The 25,369-nt window shown below is 38.5% G+C and overlaps 2 protein-coding genes across 4 annotated transcripts in view; both read left to right on the forward strand.

The window, feature by feature from the left end:
• SLC39A10 (solute carrier family 39 member 10) overlaps positions 1 to 11,438 on the forward strand; it is a 34,151-nt gene extending 22,713 nt beyond the window's left edge. For all 3 annotated transcript variants that reach the window (XM_053982609.1, XM_053982608.1, XM_053982607.1), the window contains exons 7-11: positions 837 to 1,205; positions 2,983 to 3,063; positions 4,824 to 5,014; positions 8,259 to 8,427; positions 9,280 to 11,438. In XM_053982609.1, coding sequence (XP_053838584.1) covers positions 837 to 1,205; positions 2,983 to 3,063; positions 4,824 to 5,014; positions 8,259 to 8,417 — 800 coding nt within the window. In that variant the 3' untranslated portion in view covers positions 8,418 to 8,427; positions 9,280 to 11,438. The remainder of the gene's footprint in view (positions 1 to 836; positions 1,206 to 2,982; positions 3,064 to 4,823; positions 5,015 to 8,258; positions 8,428 to 9,279) is intronic.
• Positions 11,439 to 17,301: 5,863 nt separating this feature from the next.
• Positions 17,302 to 19,896, forward strand: LOC128810067 (baculoviral IAP repeat-containing protein 5.1-like). The gene is made up of 4 exons (XM_053982610.1): positions 17,302 to 17,439; positions 18,078 to 18,187; positions 18,487 to 18,601; positions 19,708 to 19,896. Exons 1-4 carry the CDS (start codon positions 17,302 to 17,304, stop codon positions 19,894 to 19,896), a joined length of 552 nt encoding a protein of 183 aa, XP_053838585.1.
• Positions 19,897 to 25,369: the final 5,473 nt, after the last annotated feature.

Here is a 25,369-nt window from a genome sequence, read left to right on the forward strand (position 1 = left end):
GACACAGTTACAGATAAACAAAATCTGTTTCTTTCCATAAATACAACCGAGTATCCTGAATACTCCTCAAGTATCCCAAACAGCTTTTGCACACTGTTCCTTCATGACAGCCTGTGAATGCTCATTTTGTGTGTACCCAGAAGAAATGCTCTATCCCCCTTCTCACAGGGGAGAGAAGGGCAAAGACTTTGCTTCATAACCTTCTGAATCTGTTGCCTGCTTGGCTGCAGAATTAATTTGTTGCTGAAGAACCTATACAAATTTGTATTTGCACAAATTAGATTTATTTAATTTGATTGGTTTGTAGAGGAGAGGGTTAGCAGCCTCCTCCACTCAAACAATCTCAAATGAGATTTGGGGCACCGACACAGAACATGGAAAGTTTTCAGCAGTGCAGGGGTTTGAACATATATTTGAAATGTCTGCATGGCAGTGGAGGCTGAGCTCTGTGGGCATGTGCAGGCAGAGCCAGGTAGGGCTTCCTAAACCATTCAGATCCCATCTACAGCTCTAAGACATTATCATCATTCCGACAACTCTCCTTTGCCAGTGTTGAACCATAAACTTTGTCATTAGCAAAATTATAGGCAGGAGCGTAGGCTGGGCTAAAACTGGCTTTGAGTGCTATGGATGCAGTGGAGAATTTTATATATTGTACATGCACATTTGTGGAAAAACATCTCAATGACAGACTTAGTTTTTGGATTGAATGCTGACAACAAGTGTTAAAATACTTGTTTTGCTTTCCCAGAGCAGTTAACCCTTAGGTCAAGGGTGCAGTGGCCGCTGGTTAAACAGGAATTAACTCAATGTCTCTCCCAACTGATTGGATGCAGGAGCAGATGACTCAGTTTTGTCTGAAGATCGACTGAATGAAACTGAACTCACTGACTTGGATGGGCAGCTGGAGCCCCCTGCCAAAAACTACCTGTCTGTAGAAGAGGACAACAACGTGCGCCACTCTCACAATGACGTCTCCCACACCGCCCAAGAGCATGAGCTGCACGATTCCGAGTATGACAGCCATGGCGAAGATAAAATGATAGCTAGAAAACACAGTCACCACTGGCATCACAAACATTCCCATCATTCCCATGGCCACTGTCATTCTGGAAAAGACCTGAAAGATACTGGGATAGCTAATATTGCTTGGATGGTAATTATGGGAGATGGCATTCACAACTTTAGTGATGGCTTAGCAATCGGTAAGCAAAAGCACTGAGTATTTCTCAACAGTTTCTCCTTACCTTTAGTAACTCTGCTAATATTTGACTTATCAGTGATCACAGGTAAGGCTTCCAGTTAGTACCTGTGGTTACTGCTGTTGTTCAGTCTCCTGCAGAGCAGAAATTGAAAGGCTGTCAATTGTAAAAGTTTCCCTTTTGTTAATATTCTGTGCTATTTGCACTAAAATTAATATATCAGTAGCAATGACGGTCACAGTCTCTGCCAAAGTGCAGACAAACCTTGGGATTTATGGAGCACAGTAACCCACGTTTCTTGTTTGGGTCTCAGTTGCTTTAGCATTATAAATAAATGCCTTTCAGTCTTACTTAGAATGATATTTACTAACGATAATAGTAATACTATTTCTATTATTGTTAATACATAGAATTACACAGTACGTGCAAATTAAGATACACTGTAAGTCAGGTTACGGAAATAATATTTTAAAAGTACTACTTAGGATAATTTAATTTTTATTTAATCAAAATATTATTTTGGCTCACGGTCAGTATAGATTTATTTCTAGCCAAGTGCAAAAGAAAGTGAAGTACCAAACAGATTTTATTTGATTTATTAAATCAACCTGGAGTCACACAATGCTCTAAATGTGATTTGAATTGTGAAGTTAATTTGGATATACAAGTCAGGATGATGGTGAAAGGACTGAAGTGCACACTTTTGATTCTTTACAAAGTAGCTGCTTAAGAGTATGCAGGGTTCTGAACTAATGGCAGAAGGGACACACCCATTTTGAAGGATGGGGCATAAGCATTTGTCAGGGTCTCTTGTTAACAGTGGAATCTACTAATTTTCTCCACTTCCTTCTGACAACTGCTAAAGAAACGAAACTCTAAAAATTAACTTGTTGCTTCATTTTCACATTAAACAGGTAAGACATTTAGACAGTAGGTTCTAAGGCCAAAAACAATTGCCACACCTTCTGTTGAGAACTTCACAGTATTGAAATGCCATTTCTAAATATTCCTGGGTTAAGCCCAAACAGCTGAATCTGTGATAAATTGTAGATTTTAGAAAAGCATGCTCATCTTTTTAATATATCAAGCTATGAGGAATCCAGAGGAAAGTTAAATTCCCCCTCTGTCTTCAGATTGTGTCTTCTCTTTCCGATTTATGCTGCCTGTTTAGACTGCTCACTGCAGGCTCTTTTTCTGCTTTTCAATGCCAGTTTTCTCATCTCAGAATTATTTAAGGTAATGAACTTAAAGCTGATTGAATTCAATTAGCTTATGCAAAAGTAATGAAAGATATTTATGGCAATGTTTTTACCCTTATTATTTTCCAGGTCTGGCTTACTAATATTGCTGATATGTTCTCTAAAAATAAGTAGAAAGGAGCTGGAGAGGTTTTGGGTTAAATATTTCCAAGCTGGAAAGGAGAGAGACAGACTCTTGCTCATGTACATTTCTAACTGTCCTCATGTACTTGAGAGCTCCTAAAAGTGTAAAAGTGGTGTTATTTATTAGCGTGTTGCCTTTATGTTTTATTTTTAGCCAGTTGTGTTCTCTCCAGGGTTTGTCTGTCAGATAAATGAGTCATAAAGCCTGCAGTGGTAATGCACATCCAGAATGCTTCCAGTATTTCCCATTTATATACAGACAGGACACAGACATACTGAAAAATATTAATGTGCATTCTAACAGAAGAGTGTCAGCTCTGCAAAGTCGATTGATTTTCTGACCTGAAAATAGTGAAATAGCATTTTAATTTTTTTTCTTTCTTTTTTTTTTTTTCTAGGAGCAGCTTTTAGTGCTGGACTGACAGGGGGAATTAGTACATCTATAGCAGTATTTTGTCACGAGCTTCCCCATGAATTAGGTAACTAAGTGTAGAAATTGTGCTCCATCTGGACAAAATCCTTATCTAAAAGCTGTTGTAACACTGTGCTAAGCACAATGCAGTGCAGAAGCTGCAGTGGTGACCAGAACTTCAGAGGGTGAGGGAGAAATATTACTTCAGAGTAGGTACTGCTACAGGATTGTGTTGGTAGTGTCGAGTTACAGAACTTGTGTAAAGCTTTTCGAGCATGTTTTAAAACTGTTCTCAGGAGCATCCATTTTACATAGCTCTGCATTTTACAGAGTTTCACACTACTCTATGTGGCATTGTCTTACACAAAGTTAAGCTGCATAGGTTTACATAAGTAAGCTGCACACAGGTTTACATAAGTAAAATTCCATGTGGGGATCTTCAGATGAGGCTTTGTTCCAACTGTGGCCAAGTTCAGCAGGTGTGGCCATTTAGGGTAAAGCCTGTAGGGCACTGTTGCCAGTGCCATTGATTCTTTCCCCCCTAATTGAAGCATTTCTTCTGGAGGTAGCTAACCATGATGAAACCTGTTGTTTTCACATTGCATGAAAATTTACTGCACCCTGAGAGTTTAAAAAGAGCAGCCAGAGAGAGGAGGAGTTTTCTGTTTTATCACTGATGTGAAGTTGTGCTAGATTGACCTATATCTGTTCTCACAGCTTGCTCACTTGAAGAGCTGCTGGGTCTGAATGATCAAAAGTGAGGTAAAACAAGCACTTCAAAAACCTTAGAGGTGATGAGGGAAATCATTTTATATAGGCAGCTCCTGAGCTATAGGTAAATCATGGGCATAGGGGGGAAATAATAGAGCAGATGTTTGTGGTTTGACACCTATGCTATACAACCATTAGTTAAGTGAAGCTACTGCAGTATATAAAGGATTGCAGTGTATATTACAGTGCTTAGAACTTGACAGCATAGCATGATCAAATGAACCTTGTATAAGGGGTGAGTAGTTTATACCTATTTTTTTATTTTTTAAAATTTTGATATGTTTTGATTCTAATGTTTTATTCTAGATTAGGCAAATAATTACAGGCATGGGTATAAGAACATTACAAAAGAATATTACTTTAATTGCCCTCATGTCTGTACATCATCGTACGCTTCTCATGATCACAAGAATTCAGTTTGAATGGAGTAAAACTATTAGAGCTGATTACAAGACTGAAGTCTAGATTTTTATAGAATATCTACTTTAAGCACCTAATTTAGCAGTGCTGCCCTGAATTCAGAATAAAACACATTACCCTGGCATGCCTTCACCCAGAAAACTGATTCAGTGTGGATGTGAAGTCATTCTTTGTGAATGTAACTCTTCCTGGTGCTCAAATTCAAATTCTTTGTCATCTTCTGTGGGGACAAATGCCTCATTATTCTCTTCCTGGATTTGCATTATGAGGTGTGTATAGCTAAGAGGAATTTTCACAGGTATTGATCTTAAGCCTCTGGTTTTGTGTACAGTGAAGAACTTCTGAGAAAGATGAGTATGTTCACACAGGTGTGTTCTCTGTGGGAAAAGCAGACCTAGACTCCTCCATTCACTCTTCACAATTAATCACTGCTACCTTTCTGACAATCAGCATGATGAACAGGCACCTTTAAATCGTATTTGAATCAGGGGATGGCTGTGCATAAGTACAGTTCTCCCAAGGTGGTCGGTTCCTGTGGCTCGGGCTGCCGCGAGCCGCTGCAGCTCGTTCTTTGGTGAGGGGGTTTCTGTGGTCGCTGGAAGCGGCGCTGACGCCCAGCCCGTGTTGTCCCCGCAGGTGACTTTGCGGTGCTGCTGAAGGCAGGGATGACAGTGAAGCAGGCCATCGTGTACAACCTGCTGTCGGCCATGATGGCCTACATCGGGATGCTGATCGGCACGGCCGTGGGGCAGTACGCCAACAACATCACGCTCTGGATCTTCGCCGTCACCGCCGGCATGTTCCTCTACGTGGCCCTGGTCGACATGGTACGGCTGGCTGGGGCTCTGGGGCCTTCTGGGCGGGAACCTGGGGCTTCTGTGAGTGCTGCACTGCAGTCAGGTTTATTCTTCACTGAGATTGTACCGTCATATATTCAGTTCTGGAAAGTTTAGTCTGAGCTTTTACTATTAGCAGCTGGTAATCTAGAGCTGTTGCGGTGAGTAGCTTTTAAAAAAATTACCTGGTGGAAAAATGCTGCTGCTTCAAGGAACACACAGGTGCTTTATCCTTAGTGTGTGTACACCATAGATCAGACCCTTCCGGCAGCAATACTGCTGTGCACATGTTACCAGCCCGTATTCAGTCCTGATTTCTCACCTCTAAGCTGCTTCAGAGCTTCATTCAAATAAGGCAATTTTCTCACTTTGTAGCCCAAAGGTGATGAGATCATTTTTCACTTTTGGGGTACTTTGTAATGCCATCCACTTCATTATGGAGACTTTAATTTGTAAATATACTGTTGTTATAAAATCACTCGAATCTATTAATAGGTGAATAAATCCTTTCTGGGCCTGCTAAATTGTTAAATAGAATGTCTGGGTAGAGTGATCCTTCTTGCAACTTTAGATAAAGTAGTAGCCTATAATGCCTGAAATACCACTTCCTTGTAAGCTCTGTGTCTGATATTCAATTCCTGTACTTTGAAGATGTCATGGATAAAGGAAAGGAAGGCAGTACTTTCATTCCTTCATTCCCTTTTCTCTCCCTCATCTACCATCTTAGTAGTAACCAAATAGTCAAAATCCCATAGACTGACTCAACAACAGCAGGAAATCTTCTGCAAGAGACACTTGAAACTGAACCAGTTTTGTCTTGGTGTTTGCATAATCAGCCTCCTTTTCAAAGAGGAGATAATAAGAGTAGATTTTGATTGCTCCCCAGCTGTGAGCAGAGGTTCACAGAGGTGCAGTTTTCTATCCATTCCTTACACCAGCCCATTGAGAATGAGCTTTTTGGTATTTTTGCATTTGACTCTCCTGAAGTTTATCTAATTACGTGGGTTTCAGTGATAAGGATATTCCTCTCCAGGTGTTTCACCTAAACTCAGGCGTTTCAAAATCCTCCAGGTTTTCCATGTTCTTTCATGAAACTTCATTTTGTGATAACTTAGAGTAATCATAATATCCTCCTTCCTGACACACTTGTTTTGGTTTGAAGGGGTACCTTGTATAGTCCAACTTGAATATTTTCATCTTACTGGGAAACAAATTTATCTGTTGCAGTTTTTGTTCCTTTAATCTCTAGTACTGACACCATAAGCTTTCAACTTCGAAAGGGTGTTTTCTTTAATTGACTGGACCATTCTTTATATGGTCCCTGAAACCGGTCACATCAGCATTTATTATCAATAAAGCAAAATGTTTAGTCATCTTTAGATGTGCTGTCAAAGTAAATATCCAGACTGTTAAAGCCCATTACAGTAATGCAAAGGTGAAGCCCTTTATTCTTAATGACCTTACAGCACTTTGTAATTTCCAGCTTGCTCTGGAGCTGCCTGGTCCTAGTGTATATGTGATAACCATTTAAACATTTTTCACACCAATTGCGGGGGCTTTTGGATTTTGTTTTTTGATGAATTGGTGGGGGTTTTTTTGTTTGTTTTTTGGGTTTTTTTAATATTTAAATACTCAGTGGGTCAAATTAATTATCAAGTTTTTTTGTATCTTTTAGAAATACAGTAATACAAGACAAGATGGGTAATATATTTGGGGTTTTAGCAGCTTTGATGTCACTGTCTATTGGGCAGTATTCGAGTTCTTGGAATAACCCAAACTGTCATAGCTGATCTAATGAAGAGCAGTAGTTTCCCTTTTCTTCTGTATTATCATTTTCTGTACTAAGTGAGTCTTGAAGGAATTCCTGTAATAATTCCTTCCTTGAAGGAATTACTGTGAGACTTAAAGTGTCTCAAACACTGTTAAATCACCAAAGGACTTTGCCCACTGTAGCAAACTGTGCAAAGAAGCAACTGCTCCTCTGCCACCACGGAATCCCACCCCATTCCCGATGAGTATAGTCCTGACTTAAGGTAACGTTAAGATGGGATTATTGTCCAATTATCTCAGGCCTAAGGAGAAGTAAACAAAGCTGGGGAGAAGGATGCAAAGGCAAACTAGCTCTGCTGAAAATGAGCTCTGGCTGGGCCCAGCAGGGGGAGGCCATAGCCCAGCACTCCAGAGGGAGGCACCGACTTAAAGGAAGAGAGAGAGACTGGGATGGGACTAATTAGCATTGGAAGTGAGGGAATCATTTAACCAGTAGAATAAGAGAACTGCATAGCCAATGAGCATCAAGCCTTTGTTTGCTAAAATGTGTGACAAGTTAGGAGTTCCCTGGCACCAGGGAAGCCAGGGTGATGAGGACCAAGGAGACACTGGCTGGATCCAAAAGTGGTGACTATGTTCTGCTTCATCTTTCTCTCTCACTCTTTCTTTCTCCTCTCCCTCCTCTCTCTTTCCTATTTCCTTCTCTCTCTGCCTCATATTTGCTGTTAAATAAAATCCTGACTCTTGACTTTGGTGTATGGTCTCATTTGCACCTTAATTCAGGCAGAAGCATCTCTCAATAACCATATCTTAACATTTACCTCCTGCTTTCTTGAATTAATTTCCTTGTAAATATTTTACTTCTGTTCTATGTGGATGGCTTTGTAAAACACAAAACTTTATTTTTACATTTCCAAGAGCACTACTATTAGTTGATTTTGTCAGTACTGACTTTTCCTCATAGGTGAGCAATATCCAGAATGTCCAGAACTTCCATAAATTCTTCTAAACGTAAAATTGCTCTTGAATTCTTTGTAGCTGTCATTCCCATATTTAAAAGGGATGTGCATGTGAGTATGTGTAAGCGTCTCAAATGACAAATGACTGGCTACATTAATCAAAGTCACATGTTTACTTGAGCATGACTTGAATTCTTTTAAAATTAAAAGAGCAGAACTTGAAGAATATTGGGCTGCACCCTATCTTGAGGAACTTAATGTTCAATTACATGGATGATCAGGTGAAAGTTCAAGGAAAGGCATTTTTAGTTTGTTTTGTAAATACATCGTGTGATCATGTTTTTATTGAATGTAGTTGTTCAGTAGAGTTTAAGCTGTGCCTTAGTGTATTGGTTTTATATCTGAACCCTGGAGTGTTTATTCTTGACAATATCATCTTGTAAACATGTCTATGGATAAATGGAATAGAGGTGAAATAACTTCTTAAATTGCTTTGTATCTTTTAGCTTCCAGAAATGCTTCATGGAGATGGAGATAATGAAGAGCATGGTTACTGTCCTGTGGGGCAGTTTATTCTTCAGAATCTAGGCCTGCTTCTTGGATTTGCCATCATGCTGGTGATTGCCCTCTATGAAGACAAAATAGTGCTTGACATCCAGTTTTGACCTGATGCTGGTAATCACTGTGGTTCCAATCTGTTGCTGTCTGGCTTTGAGTCTGCACTGTGTGGCTGTGTGCACACTGCTCAGAGGACATGTGGTGCTTGCACTGCTTGCACAAGGACAGGAGATTCCCTTCTGCCTAGTGTAGCTTCTGCTTTTCTCTAATCCCATCAGATGAGCTTACCCAACACAGCTCCTAAACTCGAGTGAGCAATGTTTAGGAAACACTAAATCTGAGAAATAAGGGCCAAGGTCAGGGTGCTGTGTAGGGAGCACTGCTTGCTTAAGAAAGAAAAAGTACAGGGAAAGATCTCGTTTGGGAAAATACCATTCCAATAGTTACAGCTGAAACTCACACCTGTGCAAGGAACCCAAGGAAATTTTTAGTGCCACGTGAATCTTGAGTAGCTCCTAGCTGTCTCTCTGTATGTATAGATCTATATAGATATAGACAGATGTGCAGACATACACTTGTGTGTGTGCACATCTGTATATACACGTATTAATCCTGTGCTGATTTTTCTGCATAGTGGTGACTCAAGTATTCAGTATTACAGCAGGACATGGCTGTAATTTTTTAAAAATAAACCCCAAGCCTAAACACTGTTTAAATTCTTACAAGCTGTGTTAAGCTGCACTCCATCATTGCAAAGCTCCTGTGTAAGAAGGCAGGCTGTTGCCATGTACTCTGCAAAGTGTAACTTCTGTCGAGGGTCAGTTTGATGATGTTTTTCCCCAGCTGAGATTTATTTGATGTTTGTTCCTTGATATTAGTAGGAAAATGCAAAATGCAGTAGAATTAGTGTTAGCTTGGGGAAATCCCTGACCTTGGAGTTATTGAACTGTTTCTGGTTCTTTCTTACAGATGCTAAACATGTATTGTGTGCCACTTGCAGCATAAACTACTGAAGAATTGTGGCTGTGAATTTGTGCAAACTCTTTTAACAAGAGAATCCATGTGGGAATTTCTCCGTTTTCTAAAATTATTATTTTGGACTGTTTTCTCCTCTTCATGTTAAACCAAGGTGCAAGATGCTAGTTCCTGAAGCTAGACACAAGGGTTAAATTATGCTCTGTATATGTTGTACTGGTAGGGTATTTACAATACTGTAACAGCGCATCAAATCTGTTCCTACAATGCCTTGATATCAGACATTGTGACACCAGCCATTTCTGGCAGTAAAGAATATGTAAGAAGATTTCTACTTCCAGTATAAAGGAGTTCATTTCTATGATATTTTTTTACAATTTTGGTATTTAAATTAGATTATTAAAAAGCAGATGTGGTAGAACCATGGTATGTGTCATTTAGAAGAATAGACTGAAAATTTGGGCCTTAACTTGCTGGGACCAGCTGTCCTAGATCAGATTGTGCTGACAGGCATTTATTGCCAACATGAGTTAGTTCTTGTACCCATCTCCTTAAAAACAAAAATAAATTGTGAGTTTGTGGGGAGTGCAAGCTGATTCTGTAGTACCAGTCCTAAGCATGGTAGTAGCTCTTTTTTAAAACACCCAGTTTGTCTCTCTACTGTGTATGCCAGGTAAAAGCTGTACTTTGACTGTGTGCTGTAAGTTTTAAAGTTCCGGTCTGCTTGGTGCCAGTGTAGCTGCTAAAAACACTAATCCTAACGCCTTTAATGAGAGCCAGTGGGTATTTGCATTCCATTTCAAGTTCCCGTGTTTCCTGTGGCCCTTTACTTTGGAAGCTTCATTGGTCAGTTTAGCTTTTACTGAGAGCAGCTCATGTGTTTTAAAGGTATCAGTTGGTTGCCAGTATTTCTTCCTAATGCAGTATCAGGAAACAGTATTAAGGGTCCATTTCAAAGAAGGGTGCAGTTTCTTCAGTGAAGAAGCCAAAAGCCCAGAGTTCAGGCATGCAGCCATTTGATGTTCTGAACTCAGGTTTTCTTTTTTCCTCTTTAAACATGTTTAGTGTAGAATCCTAATTAGCAAACACACTTGTTGTTAGCTTCAGATTGCTGAATTTCGGCAGTGTAAAACTCCTGGATGACATTTTTGCATAGTGCCCATGTTAGGTCAATGAGACAAAACTTCCTGGATACCTTCTAAAGATCTGAGTTTAAACAATCTCTGTTTCTTTTGTATTAAACTGACTGACTTAAGTTTTGGTTTGTTTTGGTTTTTTTTTTCTATTAATTCTGAAATATAAGGGGGTCATTATGCAGCTGATGTTTTGTCAAATGCTTTTTTTAAGATTTATTTCTCTTAATTCTTTTCAAATGAAGATTTCTGTATTTCCAGTAGTATATTTACTGTTGTATTAGTTGGAATGTGGTTATAGCTCAATACACTGCCTCTGTAGGAAAATAGTTAACTTCCTTCCAAGACCATCTTCAGACAAGGGAAAATTGTGGTCCTTGAAGGTAGGTACTGTATTTTTCATGGAACATAGATTTACTTTTATTTTCTAGTATTTATTGCAAGAGTAACAGAGCAGTGTAACAGCTGTGACCTCTCTATGTTTCCACCAGTATTGAATTCCAGATGATTCTAATGTACACTTTTGAGTCATGTTACAGACAATCTGAATTCCACTACATTTCTACTTGGCTTCAACATTCCATTTGGCTTGAATCCAGAGTCTCATTTAACTTGTATTTGTTGGAGAGCATAAATGTTACTTGTATATTTTACAATGCTGTCACTGTGTGACATCCCATGTGAATTCTGATGTAAATCACATTGCACTCAATCCGCTGTGATTATGCTTAGAAAATGTTGTAGTTGCTAGATGCAGTGTGATTATTTTTTTATTTTTTTTTTTCTTTCCTCTCCCCATTAACAACTGAGTCTATGGTTTAAAATGTGATAATGGTCCAATAAGATAACTTGCTGAGCTATTGGGTTTTTTTGTTATAACTAAATCATTTTTTAAAAATTTTATAAAGCTGGAAATTATCAAATGCTGTTTTGTTCATTGTCAACAGTGTTGTGTTCATTTTATGTATGTTCCTTATACATAAGGAGCCTTCAGAAAATAAAAAAAATATTCAAGGAGCAGATATTTCTCTTGAGCTTCTTAAGGTTTGATTACTTTTGTGTTTAGTATTCCTTTCAGTTCAGCAGACATCACTACAAGCCCCTAAAAGAAATTCTGAAAAGGAAGGTGTCAAAATACTTTGCTTAACAGGGTTGCTTAAACAATTAAACACCAACATAAATGTCTAGGGCAGTCAGGTAGGAGCAATACTGAAAACAAGAACAGTGAATTGGGGGATTCCATGGAAAGTTACTGTGATCATCTGGCTGATCCTGTAGTCATTGGACTGCTCAGGGAAAAGGTCCATAGCCTCTTCTGGAGAAAGCTGCCCATCCTGGGAAATTCTCACTCCCATTCTTCAGAAACGTTGTCTGCCCAGAGCATGTCTGAGTTTATTAACTGTAAACCCTCCTCACTGTTCTTGTTTCATTCACTGTGGCACTGCTGCAAGTGCCTTCCTCTAAAGCAGCAGGATTCCTTCTATTACTGCAGTAAAAGTTCCTAGCTTAGAACTAACAAAATCCAGTTGCTTACAGATGTGCCTTTTTTTTTCCTCCAGAACTATGGTGGCACTAGACTGTACCTGGCTTTCAAACTGGACTAGAACTGGCCAAGGGTTGAAAACTGTTAAAAGCTGGAGGAAGTAGGAGATATAGGAACTGACTGTACAGTCACAAAATGTTTCCTCAGGAAGACAGTAAAAAAAAATACAACCCCCCCCCCAAAAAAAAAAAAGCCTTAAAACATTCTTAGGTGGAAAAGTAATTTCACGAGAATGGAGATACAACACAATAAAGTACAGTGAAAACTCAGGAGGGAATGTGAACATACCAACATGGATACACAGTAGAAAATTAAGGTAAGGGTGTGCGGCTTTGCATCATACCTGTGGTAAGAATATCATCAAATAGCAGTTGTGTTCCTGACTGATCCTTGGTAACGGCAGCATTTGCAGTCATTCCAAAGATCTCTGGGAAAGGATTCTGTGTAAGTGTCTTTGTATATTCAGTACAGCTTCAGTACTGAGACAAGGTGGGGAAAAAATACCTCTAGACAAAAAAAAAAAAAGATGCAGAAGCAGCCAACCAGCCCACAAGAGGCCACAAGCTGTACTTCAAAACCACCACAGGCTTTCCTAGAGTGATGAATAAAGTGTGTTAATTAAGATATAAAAGATACAAAGATACAATTCCTGAAAAATTCTGGGAGCTGACGAAAATTCCGTTAAAATGAGATCCCAAGTGTAAGGGGTTGCAGCCCCTCTCTGAGCCCACTGCCTGCCAAGTGCCTGAAGGTGTTTTGCTGATGACTGACACAACTCCTGTGTTAATTAAGCTGATTATTGTGGCCTCTCTGCCTCCAGTAGATATAATGAGCTATTTCTCTTATGCCTATTTTAAAATGCTTTTAACTTCACTGGGCTGTGTTTGTCACTTACTGTCCCCTGAGTGCTGACTCACACAGAGTCAATTTAGATGACAGTAATTGGGTAGTGTTTACATAATATCCCTTTCTTAGAAGTCAGTGAAAAAGGCCTGATAGAAGGTGAGATTAAGCCACCAAGCAAACAATGACTGAGTAAACACTGAGACTCATCAGTTACAGTAAACATACATCTATTAAAAAAAAAAAAAAGCTGTTGGTAATTCTGTTGTTCTGACATACATCTCCTTTAGGAGGGGCAAAATAAACACCACTTGGATCAAGTACATAATTGACATTTGTAATGATTTGCGAGGAAAATAACATCTTCAGAACATTTGCAGAGCCCATCCCAGTGTCAGTGCCTCTGGCACTGTAATTGCATTCCCCAGTCACAGTGAGGAGCATCAGCTGGCAGCTCCTGCAGGAAAACAGGACAGTGATCTGAGCAGCAGCCCAGCACTTCCCTGGGCAGCCCTATCAGTATCACCGTAATTCACTTGGAAGGCAGCCAGAATTCTCACTGCAAAGTTTAAAAGCTGTTAATTACTTCTGCTAGTTCATGCTTGAACCATTTCATCTCCAGCCCTTCAAATACTTTTTAATAATAATCCCTCAAGTCACCCAGCCATTCCTGCTTTTGAAGAATAATAGCACCAAAAATTCCATAGTAATGCAGCTGAAACTCCCTGGATACAAGTTTATGGAAAACTTTTCCAAAATTATCTCTACTTGTTCGACATCTTTCTAAAATAAATGTATGCTATCACAAGGCCATAGCTGTGCTCGTAATTTTTAAAAATTTATTTATTTATTTAGAACATCAAACATGCTTAAATTCTTGAGGTTGGGAGAAGCTGGACATAAAAAGATAAGGTGCATAAAAAGATAAAATTATGAGTGATAAAAAGAAAATTATTTGCAGGAAGGCAAGAGTGGGTGATGCACTGAGAACTGGGATGAAGAAAACCAGTCAAAAAAAGTACCACTAAATGTTTGCTACATACAAATTATCTTTCAGGGCAAAAAAAAAGGGTTCCCTCCCTGCCAGGAACTGTATTTGTAATTTGTTCAGAACCTTTGGTCATGTAATAGGAGGATATCTCCCTCACAACCCCCCTTACCCCCACTGTCCTTCAGGAAAGAAACACCTCGGTGAAGTTGCTTGAGTCACTTGCCTGTTAATCACATTATTGCTTGAATTTACCCGTTAGCCATGTTAATAACCAAAATCACTGCAGGCTGACAGTGAAAGGGACACCCCCGTTCCTGCCCATCCATAACTTTTTAACAGACTTTGGCCATGCTGGGCTGCTTAGGAAGTTGGAACATGAAGAAGTGCCATGTATTGCTGGCAAATTCCCAAGAGGCTTGCATGGCAAACACCCACCTGTGCGGGCAGGGAAGGAAACGCCCTGTGCCAGAGTTCCTCAGCTGCATCCCGGCTGGTTTCACTCTGCAGCAGCCCAGGGGCTGGCCTTGTCCCTGGCACTGAATAAATCACAGCCAGCCATCAGGGGTGGCAGTAGGATATTTTACACCTTGCAGGAGTAGTTCATTTTTTTCTCCTGTCCTGCACAGCAGAGCTGAGCCACTCTGAGCCCAGCTTCTTCTGCTCGCACACTTTGTGAGGCAGGGGAAGCCTCTTCTTGACAACCCAAGGCCTTCAGCAGGAAGTCTTTAAATGGTCATGAGCAGCATTTCCTGAGTCTCTTAAAATCTCAAAGCAATTTTATTTTTTTAAAGCTATTTATTTGTGTACATTTAAATATATACCTTACATACAACTGTATGTATGAGACCATGCACCTGTACATTTTTTAACACCGCTGTATTATAAAATATTGTTCATACAATATTTTAGCTTTTTTTTTTATCCTTACCAAGTTCGATTTCCGGCCTTTACATAAAGACATCAGGTAGAAATGTTTGATTTGGTTTTCAATTGAGACCATTTAGGTAAATATTCAATCTCATTTAGATAAGCTACATTAATTAGAGACAAATAATGGAAAATAATGTAAAATATGATTGCAAAGACACATCCAATTATTAAAACAGTGGACAGGTTTTCCCAGTCTTACCTTTTTAAAAAAAACACCTAGAGAGCTGTATTATTAATGCCATAGCAATATTAGTTTCAATTGATGAAGTATGAGACAAGCAATAAAATAAAAAATAAATTTACTCCACTATTGGCAGTAATTGAAACTGCTTTCCTGGCAGTGGAACACAACTATTTCATTTCTGAGGCCTTCTCCCCCCAGATCACAGATACCCGTTCATTAGGTCGGCTTTAACTGATTTACAAAGTTGCACCATTACTCACAGGTTTTCTGCACTTATTGTAAAAGTCGGGATCAGACAGTGGGTAACAGATATTTAATGTACTGTATAGTTTAAAATGCAATTTAAATATTTTCTTTCATGTCATGCCACATCTTGTGTATCTTTCAGTGAAAAGCTCCAACTACCCATCCATTTAATCTGGACCTATGAAATTCTGACAGTTTCAGAACACTTCTGCAAACAATATTTGCTTGAAGGATGTAGACAACCTACTATAAAATGCAGAATACCTTTACAGCTTGGTGGCCGAAGACTTGAAATGTACCTGTCATTCTCAACAGCACAGAATTCTGACCGAATTATAGGCAGGCAATGCAAGAAATACATTTTATAATGTGTTATAACATGTATAATCTTACTTTCTAGTATTCTAGCAGTACTTTTCTACATAAGAACTAATTTGAGCTGTTGGGAATTTTTTGTTTGTTTGTTTTAAATGCATAACAACAATCATAGCAAAAAAACCCCAACAAAATGCATATTTCAATTCTGATGTATAAATACCACCCAGGACTCCAAGGTCCCATATTACTGTGGTGGTTTTGATTAAATAATACCTTACACATACTGGGAAAAAATAGCATTTTCGGATAAGAGTGCTTACAAGAACCATTTAAACTATTATGGTTTTGTTCCATTTTTGCATTTTTCATTTGAAATGACACAAATTAATTATTTATATAGGTCATGACATCACAAGATGATAAACTATTTATCCTACAGTTTCTTTTAAACAACAGACAAATTATTCATTCCTGAAAACAATCCATATGCATGAATTAGTGTCTTGTGTTAAAGAAAAGCATGTGATCAATTTTACCATGTTTTTGGGCAGTTAAAAACAGGTTTTGGGTTTGGTTTGGCATTTCAACTTTTAGTTAAACTAAATTCCTTGCTTCATACAAATACACTCACACATGTACACACATACACACACAAACATCAACTACAGTAAAAAAGAGATTAAGATACCTGATCATCAGCAGACTTAAGAAGGGCTGCCATGGAGTCAGCACCAGGAGAAACTATTAATATCAGTGCTTGGAGGGCCCAGGTTATGAATGATAAATTCTTCCACCATTGGTATTATCTGGAAAAAGGAAAAAAAAATCTGAATATAAATTTCAAGGACAGTATTCCTGCATATAAAATAGACATCAGTACAGTCCCAGAGGAATCAATGATGTAGCATTTGTAAATCTAGGAAAAACAATGCCCTAAGAGCTGACATTGGAAGTCCCATACAAATGTTCTTTTATCTAATTTCTGTCACCACATCTGGACAGAATAATGGGCTGGATGATTTTCTGCACTTACTCCATTTGTATTTCAGAGAAGATTTAAATTTTCAAGTCTCACAATGCAACATCCTTCAGAGGTGTTAAGATCATGGCTTAGAAAGCTGCTGCATGCAGTAGTCTTAAAGACACTGATGTTTAAACTTCTACTGAATTTAACTGGACTCTGTACCAAAATAAGAGACAGTTTATACAATGACAGCTTAATGCTTTGATACTGTAAACCCTTACAAATATACACCTTTAAAATATTTTCATCCAGCATCTGGCCATGCTCTATATTTTAAAATAGAACTGAATACTTATAAAATAACCACCTCCTCTTTAAAGAAATGCAACACTATTTGCAAAGACAATCCTAAGAATTAATCTCTGAATATGAAATTCAAGGAACACTGAAGGATTCAAATAGCAGTGTCAATTCAACCCCTTTAGTTGCAATCAGGATAGTATTTTTAAAACTTTATATGCAAGGTTTCTGTATTTGTAACTAGAGTTTTTAACTTGCAGTTTTTGACATTTCAATTGTAAAATCTGCAATTACCATAGGTGCTTTCAGTTAAAAAATATACAGTGTGACCAAGGACATAGACTGTGACACAAGAAGAAGAAATTCCAGCAGCTTCATTTCCCTTGGTTGTCCTGCCCATAAACTCACCTGTGTTTGGAAGGGTCTGAGGCTCCTTTAGGAAGGGACGAAGGCTCCGTTAGGCCTTCCCCTGCTCTGCAGGTGCAAAGTGTCACCTATTAGCAAAGGCCTTAAATGTGAGAGCAGGAGGGAGGCTCTGCCTTACACTGACTGCAGGCTTCATAGATGGAGACCCTGCTGCAAGAGCTTAGCTCAGCTTCCAAGCTCTTAACTGACTTTAAGGACATGTATGAATATGAGACCCGTTTAAAAACCTTCACCAAGTGGCCCTTCCAGAAAAACTGCAAGTGCACTCCAGAGAATGTAAGTCTGAAAATGGTTGTTTTGCCTCTGCCTTAATTTATATGTGCTATGTCTGAATGTGAAGTCATTGTTAAGTATATTCAGGTTCAAGAGGAGTCCACTAAGCCTGAAGATGAAATGTTAGATACTCAGCTTTCCTCTGTTCCCTTGTTCCCTGCTCAGAAATACTGCACTGGGATTGACTGTTTTTTCTGTGTTCAGTCCACAGTCTGCTTACAGATTTTAATAGTTACTGTTCTTGTTCCTTTTTTTTTTTTTGTTTGTTTCTGTCATTCAAAAATTAATTTCTTGTATTACATAGTCTAATTGCAAATTTCTATTCGTGACAAAGCAGCCTACATTAAACAAGTACGGATCCGTCAGGAAGGATAAAGTAGTGGAATGATCACTACTTCAAATTCAGAATGGAAATTATTTACATAAAAAAATCCATCCAACTTCTACTTTGGTACATACATGACACTGCCAGCCTGAATCTCAGATCAATCATACTGCTAGTGTTACCTGAGAAGGTGTTCGGTTACTGAAACAAATGTAATTTTTGGTGTCATGACTAGATATGATTCTGAAGCGTCAGGAAACATGTGTAGTGTGTGTGTGTGGGATAATGCTGTAAACTTCTAAACTGTTCCCTGCAGATGGCAAAGGCTGGCTTCATCCATTGTCCAAGTGCAAATGAACCAGATGTGGCAAAATGTTTCTTTTGCTTGTTAGAACTGGTGGGCTGGGAGCCAAATGATGACCCATGGTAAGCACAGACATAACAATGCTCTTGAGAAGTATCTCTCCAAATTTCTTTTGTAATTTTACAATGAGTTCATATCCCTGCTGGTATCCACTATGAGAGTTCACAAAACTGGAAGCTTACCTTGCCCAATAACTGTGAAATTGTTCAACTAAAATCTATTTCATCTTTTCTGTATGATACTATTTTTGCTGATAGACAGCACAAGTACTAAAGAGACCTGCCTGTACAGATCTCTTCCTCTTCTGAAATGAAACTTCTATGGGTTTAACATCTGTTCTTACTCTGGGTTTACATTGCAGGGAGGAACACACCAAACGTCACACCTGTGACTTTTTATCCCTTCCCAAGCACTTTGATGAGCTGACAATGGAGGAGTACTACATGCTGGAGATGACACGGCTGAGGACCTTCATTGTAAGTGATAACCACATCATCTGAAATTCAGAGCTAGAATATAAACAACAACTTCTCCCACTAAGATTTCCAAGCATCAACAAGGAATGATTGTCTAAGGCTAGAACATGACTTATTCTGAAGTAACAATTTATGTGCGTTATTGGCTAAGAAATCTGCACCTAAGCACTTCCCAGTGTAATTTATTGTCTGGCTTTTGAATGTAAACCTGTTTCCTTTAGAAGTGTTTTTCCAACAACTCATTACAGCAGGAAAAAAAATATATAGGGTGCAATAACCAATGCACAAAACTCAACAACGAGCAGCTCTACCATTATCAGGAGGGATGAACAACACATATGAAAAGAAAAAATTTGACCAGATTATTGCTTCACATGTCCAGTTTAACATATAAATCTGCCTAATTAAACTTTAAAGCTCATTTCAAATATTTTACTCCTCCCCGCTTCTGGGGTTTCATGCCACAGTGTTGGCATGTAACAGAAGCACACAGATGAGCTGCTCAGTTGATCAAGATCAGCTGATATATGAGCCCTAATCCTACGGATAGTAAGAATCAAGTGAACCAAGTTCCCTGATGAGGAACAGTAAAAGGTTCTGCATATTACTTACCAGTGGGTTTGCACAAATAAGATCTCTGCCTTGCTAATAATGTTCTGTATTAAATATATACCTGGTGGATGTCAAGGTTAAGCATTTAAGGTCATCGTACAACAGATTAAAGTACAAAAAAATAGGATCACGTGGCACAGTGATATCTTAGAAGGTGGACTAAGAGTGAGAAAGTGGTATTACCTAACTTGAACTGTGAATGATTTAGAGCAATGTTTCAAGGTACAAAAGGGGTCTTGGCTATAATATAACTTTATTTCTAAGTAGAGTGTATAAAAATATCAGAAGCAGCAGCTTCAGGTGGAGACACTTAGCCCCAAGGCTAGTCACCGATAGCTGTGCAGGGAGGGCTGTGCTCTGGGCTGACCAGGGTAGGATTGCTATCGTGAAGCACTGATACCTGAATGCAGCCTGAGGAGGAGGGCTTGGAATTTGTCTGAACTACACAGTTAAACTGCTCAGCTGAAAGGCTCAATCTCTCGCTTTGATTCAAGTGCAAAGTTGGCAGCCGCACAATAAACTCTTTTCAAGAAGAAGTCGCGGTGACGAGGCAGAGGCTCGTGAATTACTTTGGCTCCAGACCCTCGCTGCCGGCACCGCTGCCTCCCGGGGATGAGCCTTCAGCCCAGCAGCCAGGAGGCTCAGCTGCCGGGCAAAAGGAGCCCGGGACAAGTGAGCTGTGACGTCTGACTCTACACGTGTCTTCATTTGGTGCCAACAGCCCTCTCTTTGAGTGCGAATCTAAAGCTGAACAGGTGTGTGAGGAAGTGTATGTAGAGAGCTGCTCCTGGATCAGAGGAGTGAGTACAGACAGGTATGGCCTGTCTCTCACAGTGTGCTTTCTTAGTGTGGCTGTAGAGAATTCCACTATGCCAGTGTATGAAAAATGTCTAAGCAAATACTTCTAGTCTGGTTTTTAGCAAGCTGACTTTTTTTTTGAATAAAGATTCACAACTGTGAGTACTTTCTGTGATCTGTGTTAAAACCTTATAGCTAGACTCAAATCAGAACAGTTCTGCTTCAAAACACTTTCCAGGGAACTAAAGGGATCTGTGTGTCTGCAACAATTGGTTAAGCACCTGCATTATCTACACTCCTGCTTTCCTGCTGGTCTTTCCAGATCAGGCAAAATCGACACAGACAATGACATCAGCAAAAATAGCAGGTGTACTAAATAAGGGTAGACACAAGGTGTGTAAGACAGTCTCAAGGAAGAGCTCATTTCCTACAATCTGGTGAAGTGAAGAAGCTAGAACTGTTTAGTTCCTTTAATGCCTTTCATTATCCTCTTTTATGAGCATTTCCAACCAAAAGTCCATTCTTTCTCTCTCTGCATACTTCAGGCTATTTCTTCAATTAAAAAGTATTTCTAAAGCCTTGATATTTAAAATGAAAAAAAATACACAATTGATCCTTTTTTTTAAAGTACCTAAGAAGTCCTGGGTCATTTGACTGAATATTGGTGAAAGATTTTCATAATTTAAATTAACAGTAAGAAAAGTGAACTGGCAAAAGTGTTACCTGGACATGAAGTAGTTATGGTCAGATATAGAGAGTAAGACAGAAGGATAATTTTCTATTTATCTGAATACCTTGAACACCTCAGCCAAAATTAGGAGAAGTCCATTCAGGTGGTTTGAAATGCAGTGTAAGAATTTGCAGAAGCAACTACAAATTCTTTCTTCACGGTAGAAACAAAGATGTAGAAAATCTCTATAGCTTTTTCCCAATCACCTAGGTCACCAAGCCCTTGGCAGAGAGCTACTCAGAGGATCATTCCTGTATTTCAGGCATGGTGATCATTCTGAGACCTAATTGTGATCTATTATCATAAAAAAGTGGAAAGCTTTTGACAGAAGATCAAGAATGAGAGCAAGCTATGTTGTTTGATCTGTGTTTCCTTTTCAGTCTTGTGTTTCAATCTATTTCTGTTTTCTTCCATTCAGTTAACAAGAAATGGATAATTTTTAATATTATTACTGTAATAGGAAATAAGTTATTATTAGCATTAAGTCCTTTCAAAGTTATGGTTAAACTTCAGTTAAATGGATGCACATACAATTTATACACAAAATACTGACACAAAGATGACTGTGGGACAAAATGTAAACTTTTTTCAAGTCACAAAAGTAACATGGTTTGCATGAGAAAAGAGTCTGACTAGTGAAGGTAGCCCAAGCCAAACAGGGCTATGTGAATTATTAATTCACAGAGAATTTTCTGTGGGGCTGCCTACCTCTGCCTTTGCTGGTCTCGTGGCTTTCTTCAGTTGCTGCTGGACTCTGCTGGCACGCTTCTTGCCTTCACTGGATAGAATCATCACAAGGGCCTTACACCAAACATTCCCTGGGATGACTGTTGTAATGCACACTGGCAGCTGGGATTCAGGTTCTGTATCTTCGTATTTCTGCTGACGGAAAGGTTCGGAATCAAAGTGAGGTAATTTTATTTATTGCATACTCCAATTTACACACAGGGATACAGGGGATTTTTTGATATGTAAAATAGTAAGATTTAAAGTCAAAGAGTTAGATTTTTAGAACACAGACTGCCTTGGTGGTAAAGGTTACCTCAAAGGTACATTCAAATATGATCCCAAAATATTAAGCTCTGACTAAAATTATTACTAGCAATATCTTTAACAGTTCTGCTAAACTTAAACTGCCCAGGCCTTTCTATGTCCCTAACAGGTAAAAAAGCCTAATGTAGCTTTTGCATGTGAGGTGACTACTGTATTAAGTCTTGTAAATATTTTTATAAAAAAAGGTGAGCAACTAGCATCAGGAGATCCAGACTGGGAAAGGTGATGAAAGTAATTAATTAAATAAATTCCTAACTGGATGAAAGAATGTCAGAATTGCAAGGTGAAGTATTAGACCTGAGAAATGTCAACACTTGTGGTACCAGTCACCCAGCAATGTAAAAAATGTTGGCAGGGGAAGAGGAATAAACAAATGCCAGTAATTCTTCCCAGGTTTTAGCCAAGGAATCACTTTAAAATTAAAACAGAGCTGCATATTTATTTTCAAAATTCTCATCTTAACTGATTTTCCAGCATGATAATGTGTAGAAATATTATTATTCTAATATGAAAAAAAAAGAAATGGCAAGTCTCATAAAACAATTAAATATATAAATTTAACGGATTATTATATTGTGCTAAGAAGCATCTTAGTATAGTTTTAAGTATAATTTGGAGTGAGGGCTTCAATAGTACTCACTTGATTCAAAACAAGGGGGTAAAAAACGTATCTATTTCCCTTAACGATGGGAACATTGGATGTTCACTACTTTCATTTTTTAGCGAATTGTGCCCCCTCCAGGTCCTCCTGTAATTTACACTTTCATTAGTCAACCTTCCAGCATTGCCAAACTGAATGCACTTTTCCAGTGCTGTAATAAATTGAGGGTCTCTGAGTTTGATTAGAAGCAAACTATCGGTTTTTTCCATATTATTTGTTTGTTTGATAGCTCCCTAAGAAGCCATCATCAGAGGCCATCTTCTTGCATTACTGAAGGGAAAAATACAAAACTGAAATATAAGCTCTTCAAATGTTTACCTCAAAGTGCTTCTTAAGGCAATTTATTCCCTTCTGTCATTACAGCAAAAGCACATCAGTATGAAATCATAGCAGGCACATACTCAGTGCAATCCTTGATGAATTTAAGAGGAGATAGATGAATCCTAATGTTTTTTGTTTACAAAAACCAATTTTCCTCTTTGAGAAAATGTATTTAGAGTAAGAGTTCTTACTTGCTAGAAAGTTTAATCACATTTACTTTTATATTTAATTCAAAATAATAATATCCCTCTGAAATTTTGAACAGCTTTAACACAGTTGCATGCATAAGTGACTATTTTCAAGTAAAAACAAAGGGAATTTTCCACTAATGAAAATGGATATTGTGGAAGGAAGCCTAAATTTAGGAGAAGAAGTTTTGGTGGAGAAATGTACCATGAATGGCAGTAACCTTCTCTGTTATGGATCAGAGACTGTCCTTGGGAATGACCCATCACCAGCTGAAGGGAGGATGCCTTTCTTCCTCCTTTTAGAAAGGTTCAGGAAAACATCTGAAAGGGATAGTGTCCAGCCTACCCACAAGAGAAGAAAGCTTTCACTGGTAAAATGCATTGAGAGGTTCAGGAAATACATTTGTAACCCACCAGCACAGCATAATATTAACTAAGTTAAAGTGTGAACTTTGCAAAGTTACAAGGATTTTGAGTAATTTGAGAAACATGGATAAGGGAAAACTGAGTAAGACCATAGGTCTGGAGAAGCAATAGGGATTGGAAACCTGAACATCTGTCAGATGAGGCAGTAGCATCAGCAGGGATAGAAAGAGAATCTCACAGCACATAGCAGTGTTCAGCAGTGGGTCAAAAATGTACTGGAAGAACTGCTGAGCTCCCAATTCCTACGTGGCTCAGTCACCTCTCCGTGCCCAAAGAGAGACCCAAGGGAGATGGAGCCAGGCTACATTTTCAACATAAGCTGCTGCCAGCCATTGCAGACTGTAAGCTGAACACAGGAAACCTGCATGTTAAGCACGGTCTAGAAACAGGAATTTAGCATTTGGGTAAAACTCCGCTAAAACCTGCATTATTTCTTTCCCTACTTCAAAGTTTCAGTCACATATTATTTTCAGCATATCCCACTTACTATTTGAATAATTAAAGAATAGTTCTCTAATATCAGCCCAACACACAGAGCTTTCATCGTCTATAAAATCCTTCTTCACTGATGGGAATGCATAAGCAGTCACTGGATACGTTTGCAAATTATCCTTGGATTGCTCACTAATTCTGCTTTTGAAAAAATTTGTTGCTACAAAAAGTTGAGTTGCATTTCATACTGTTCTTGTAGTCCTAATATCCAGCCATAAACTCATAACTACAGGAATAATATGCACCATCAATTTGAGGTAGATTCTATCTCATCTTTCAAAATTAAAAGCTATCGTTATTTAGTTTTAAATTGCTAATCATCTTCCCATTAGTTCAAAAAGAATTTTGATCAAAGCTGTGTAAAAGTGAAATGGAGGATGAACTGTAGAAGCGTTGAATTCATTAACATTTGTCGACTGTTTAGCCTGAGTGATTGAATTATTAATACAGTAATTACTTGAAAAAAATTACATATACAATCAGAATGCCAGCATACATCCTCTCATTTCAACAAGTAGTTTTGCTTCCAAAGTACAATCAGTGTCCTATATCTGCAGTATTTCTAGTGCCAAAGTAAGTGCATTGAAGGAAAAGGGGAAATAGAGATAATATCCAAATTCTATCTTCAAATGTCTCTTAATTTTTAGCAATTTTCATTAACCTGGACCTGATTTACAAAACAAATAGACATTAAGTTCTTCAGCTGAATTCAGTGGCAGGTTTTGGTGTTCAAAAATATTCAAAGTCAGCGTAATCTTGACACCCAAAAGTTCTTACAGATAAAAATTATCTGCCATGTTAACATTTTTCTGTATTCTGAATTTCTGTTTATTTCACTAAGAGTTATAGGCACAAATCACAGAATCATAGAATGGCCTGGATTGGAAAGGACCTTAAAGGTCACCCAGTTCCAACCCCCTGCCATGGCCCCAGGGCCCCATCCAACCTGGCCTTGGACACTTCCAGGGATGGAGCAATAACACAATATCAGTAGTGATTGACCATCTGCTCTTCTGGAACTGCTGTTGCTTTAGAGAAGAAAATTAACCAAAGGAATCCATGTTTTACAAAGTACCCTGCAGTAGAAGAAAAACAGAATATTCCACAGGAGTAGAATAAACTCAAAAGCCCACAACAACACAGTTTCAGTTCCACTTATTAATTTTACTAAAACATAATTTAAAATATATTTATATTAGAAGAAAAATTAATGAAATTTAGATTATTAAAAGAACAGAAGAACAAAATCACTGTACTTATCACTTGCCTGTAACTGGATGTAAAGGCTGCTAGGTAAGCTACAATTCCTGATGGAACAAGTGTATTCCAGTCAAGTTGATGTCCTGCATTCCCAGCTCCAAAGCAGTCTCATGCCAGCGAGTTTTTCCACCCTCAAGGCCACCATTAAATTGTTCTGCCCACTGCAGTTTTTTGCTGCATAAGTCAACATCAGAACAGAAAAAATTGCTGATTATATTACAACATCA

This window comes from Vidua macroura, chromosome 7, assembly GCF_024509145.1.
Source record: "Vidua macroura isolate BioBank_ID:100142 chromosome 7, ASM2450914v1, whole genome shotgun sequence".
Taxonomy (NCBI): domain Eukaryota; kingdom Metazoa; phylum Chordata; class Aves; order Passeriformes; family Viduidae; genus Vidua; species Vidua macroura.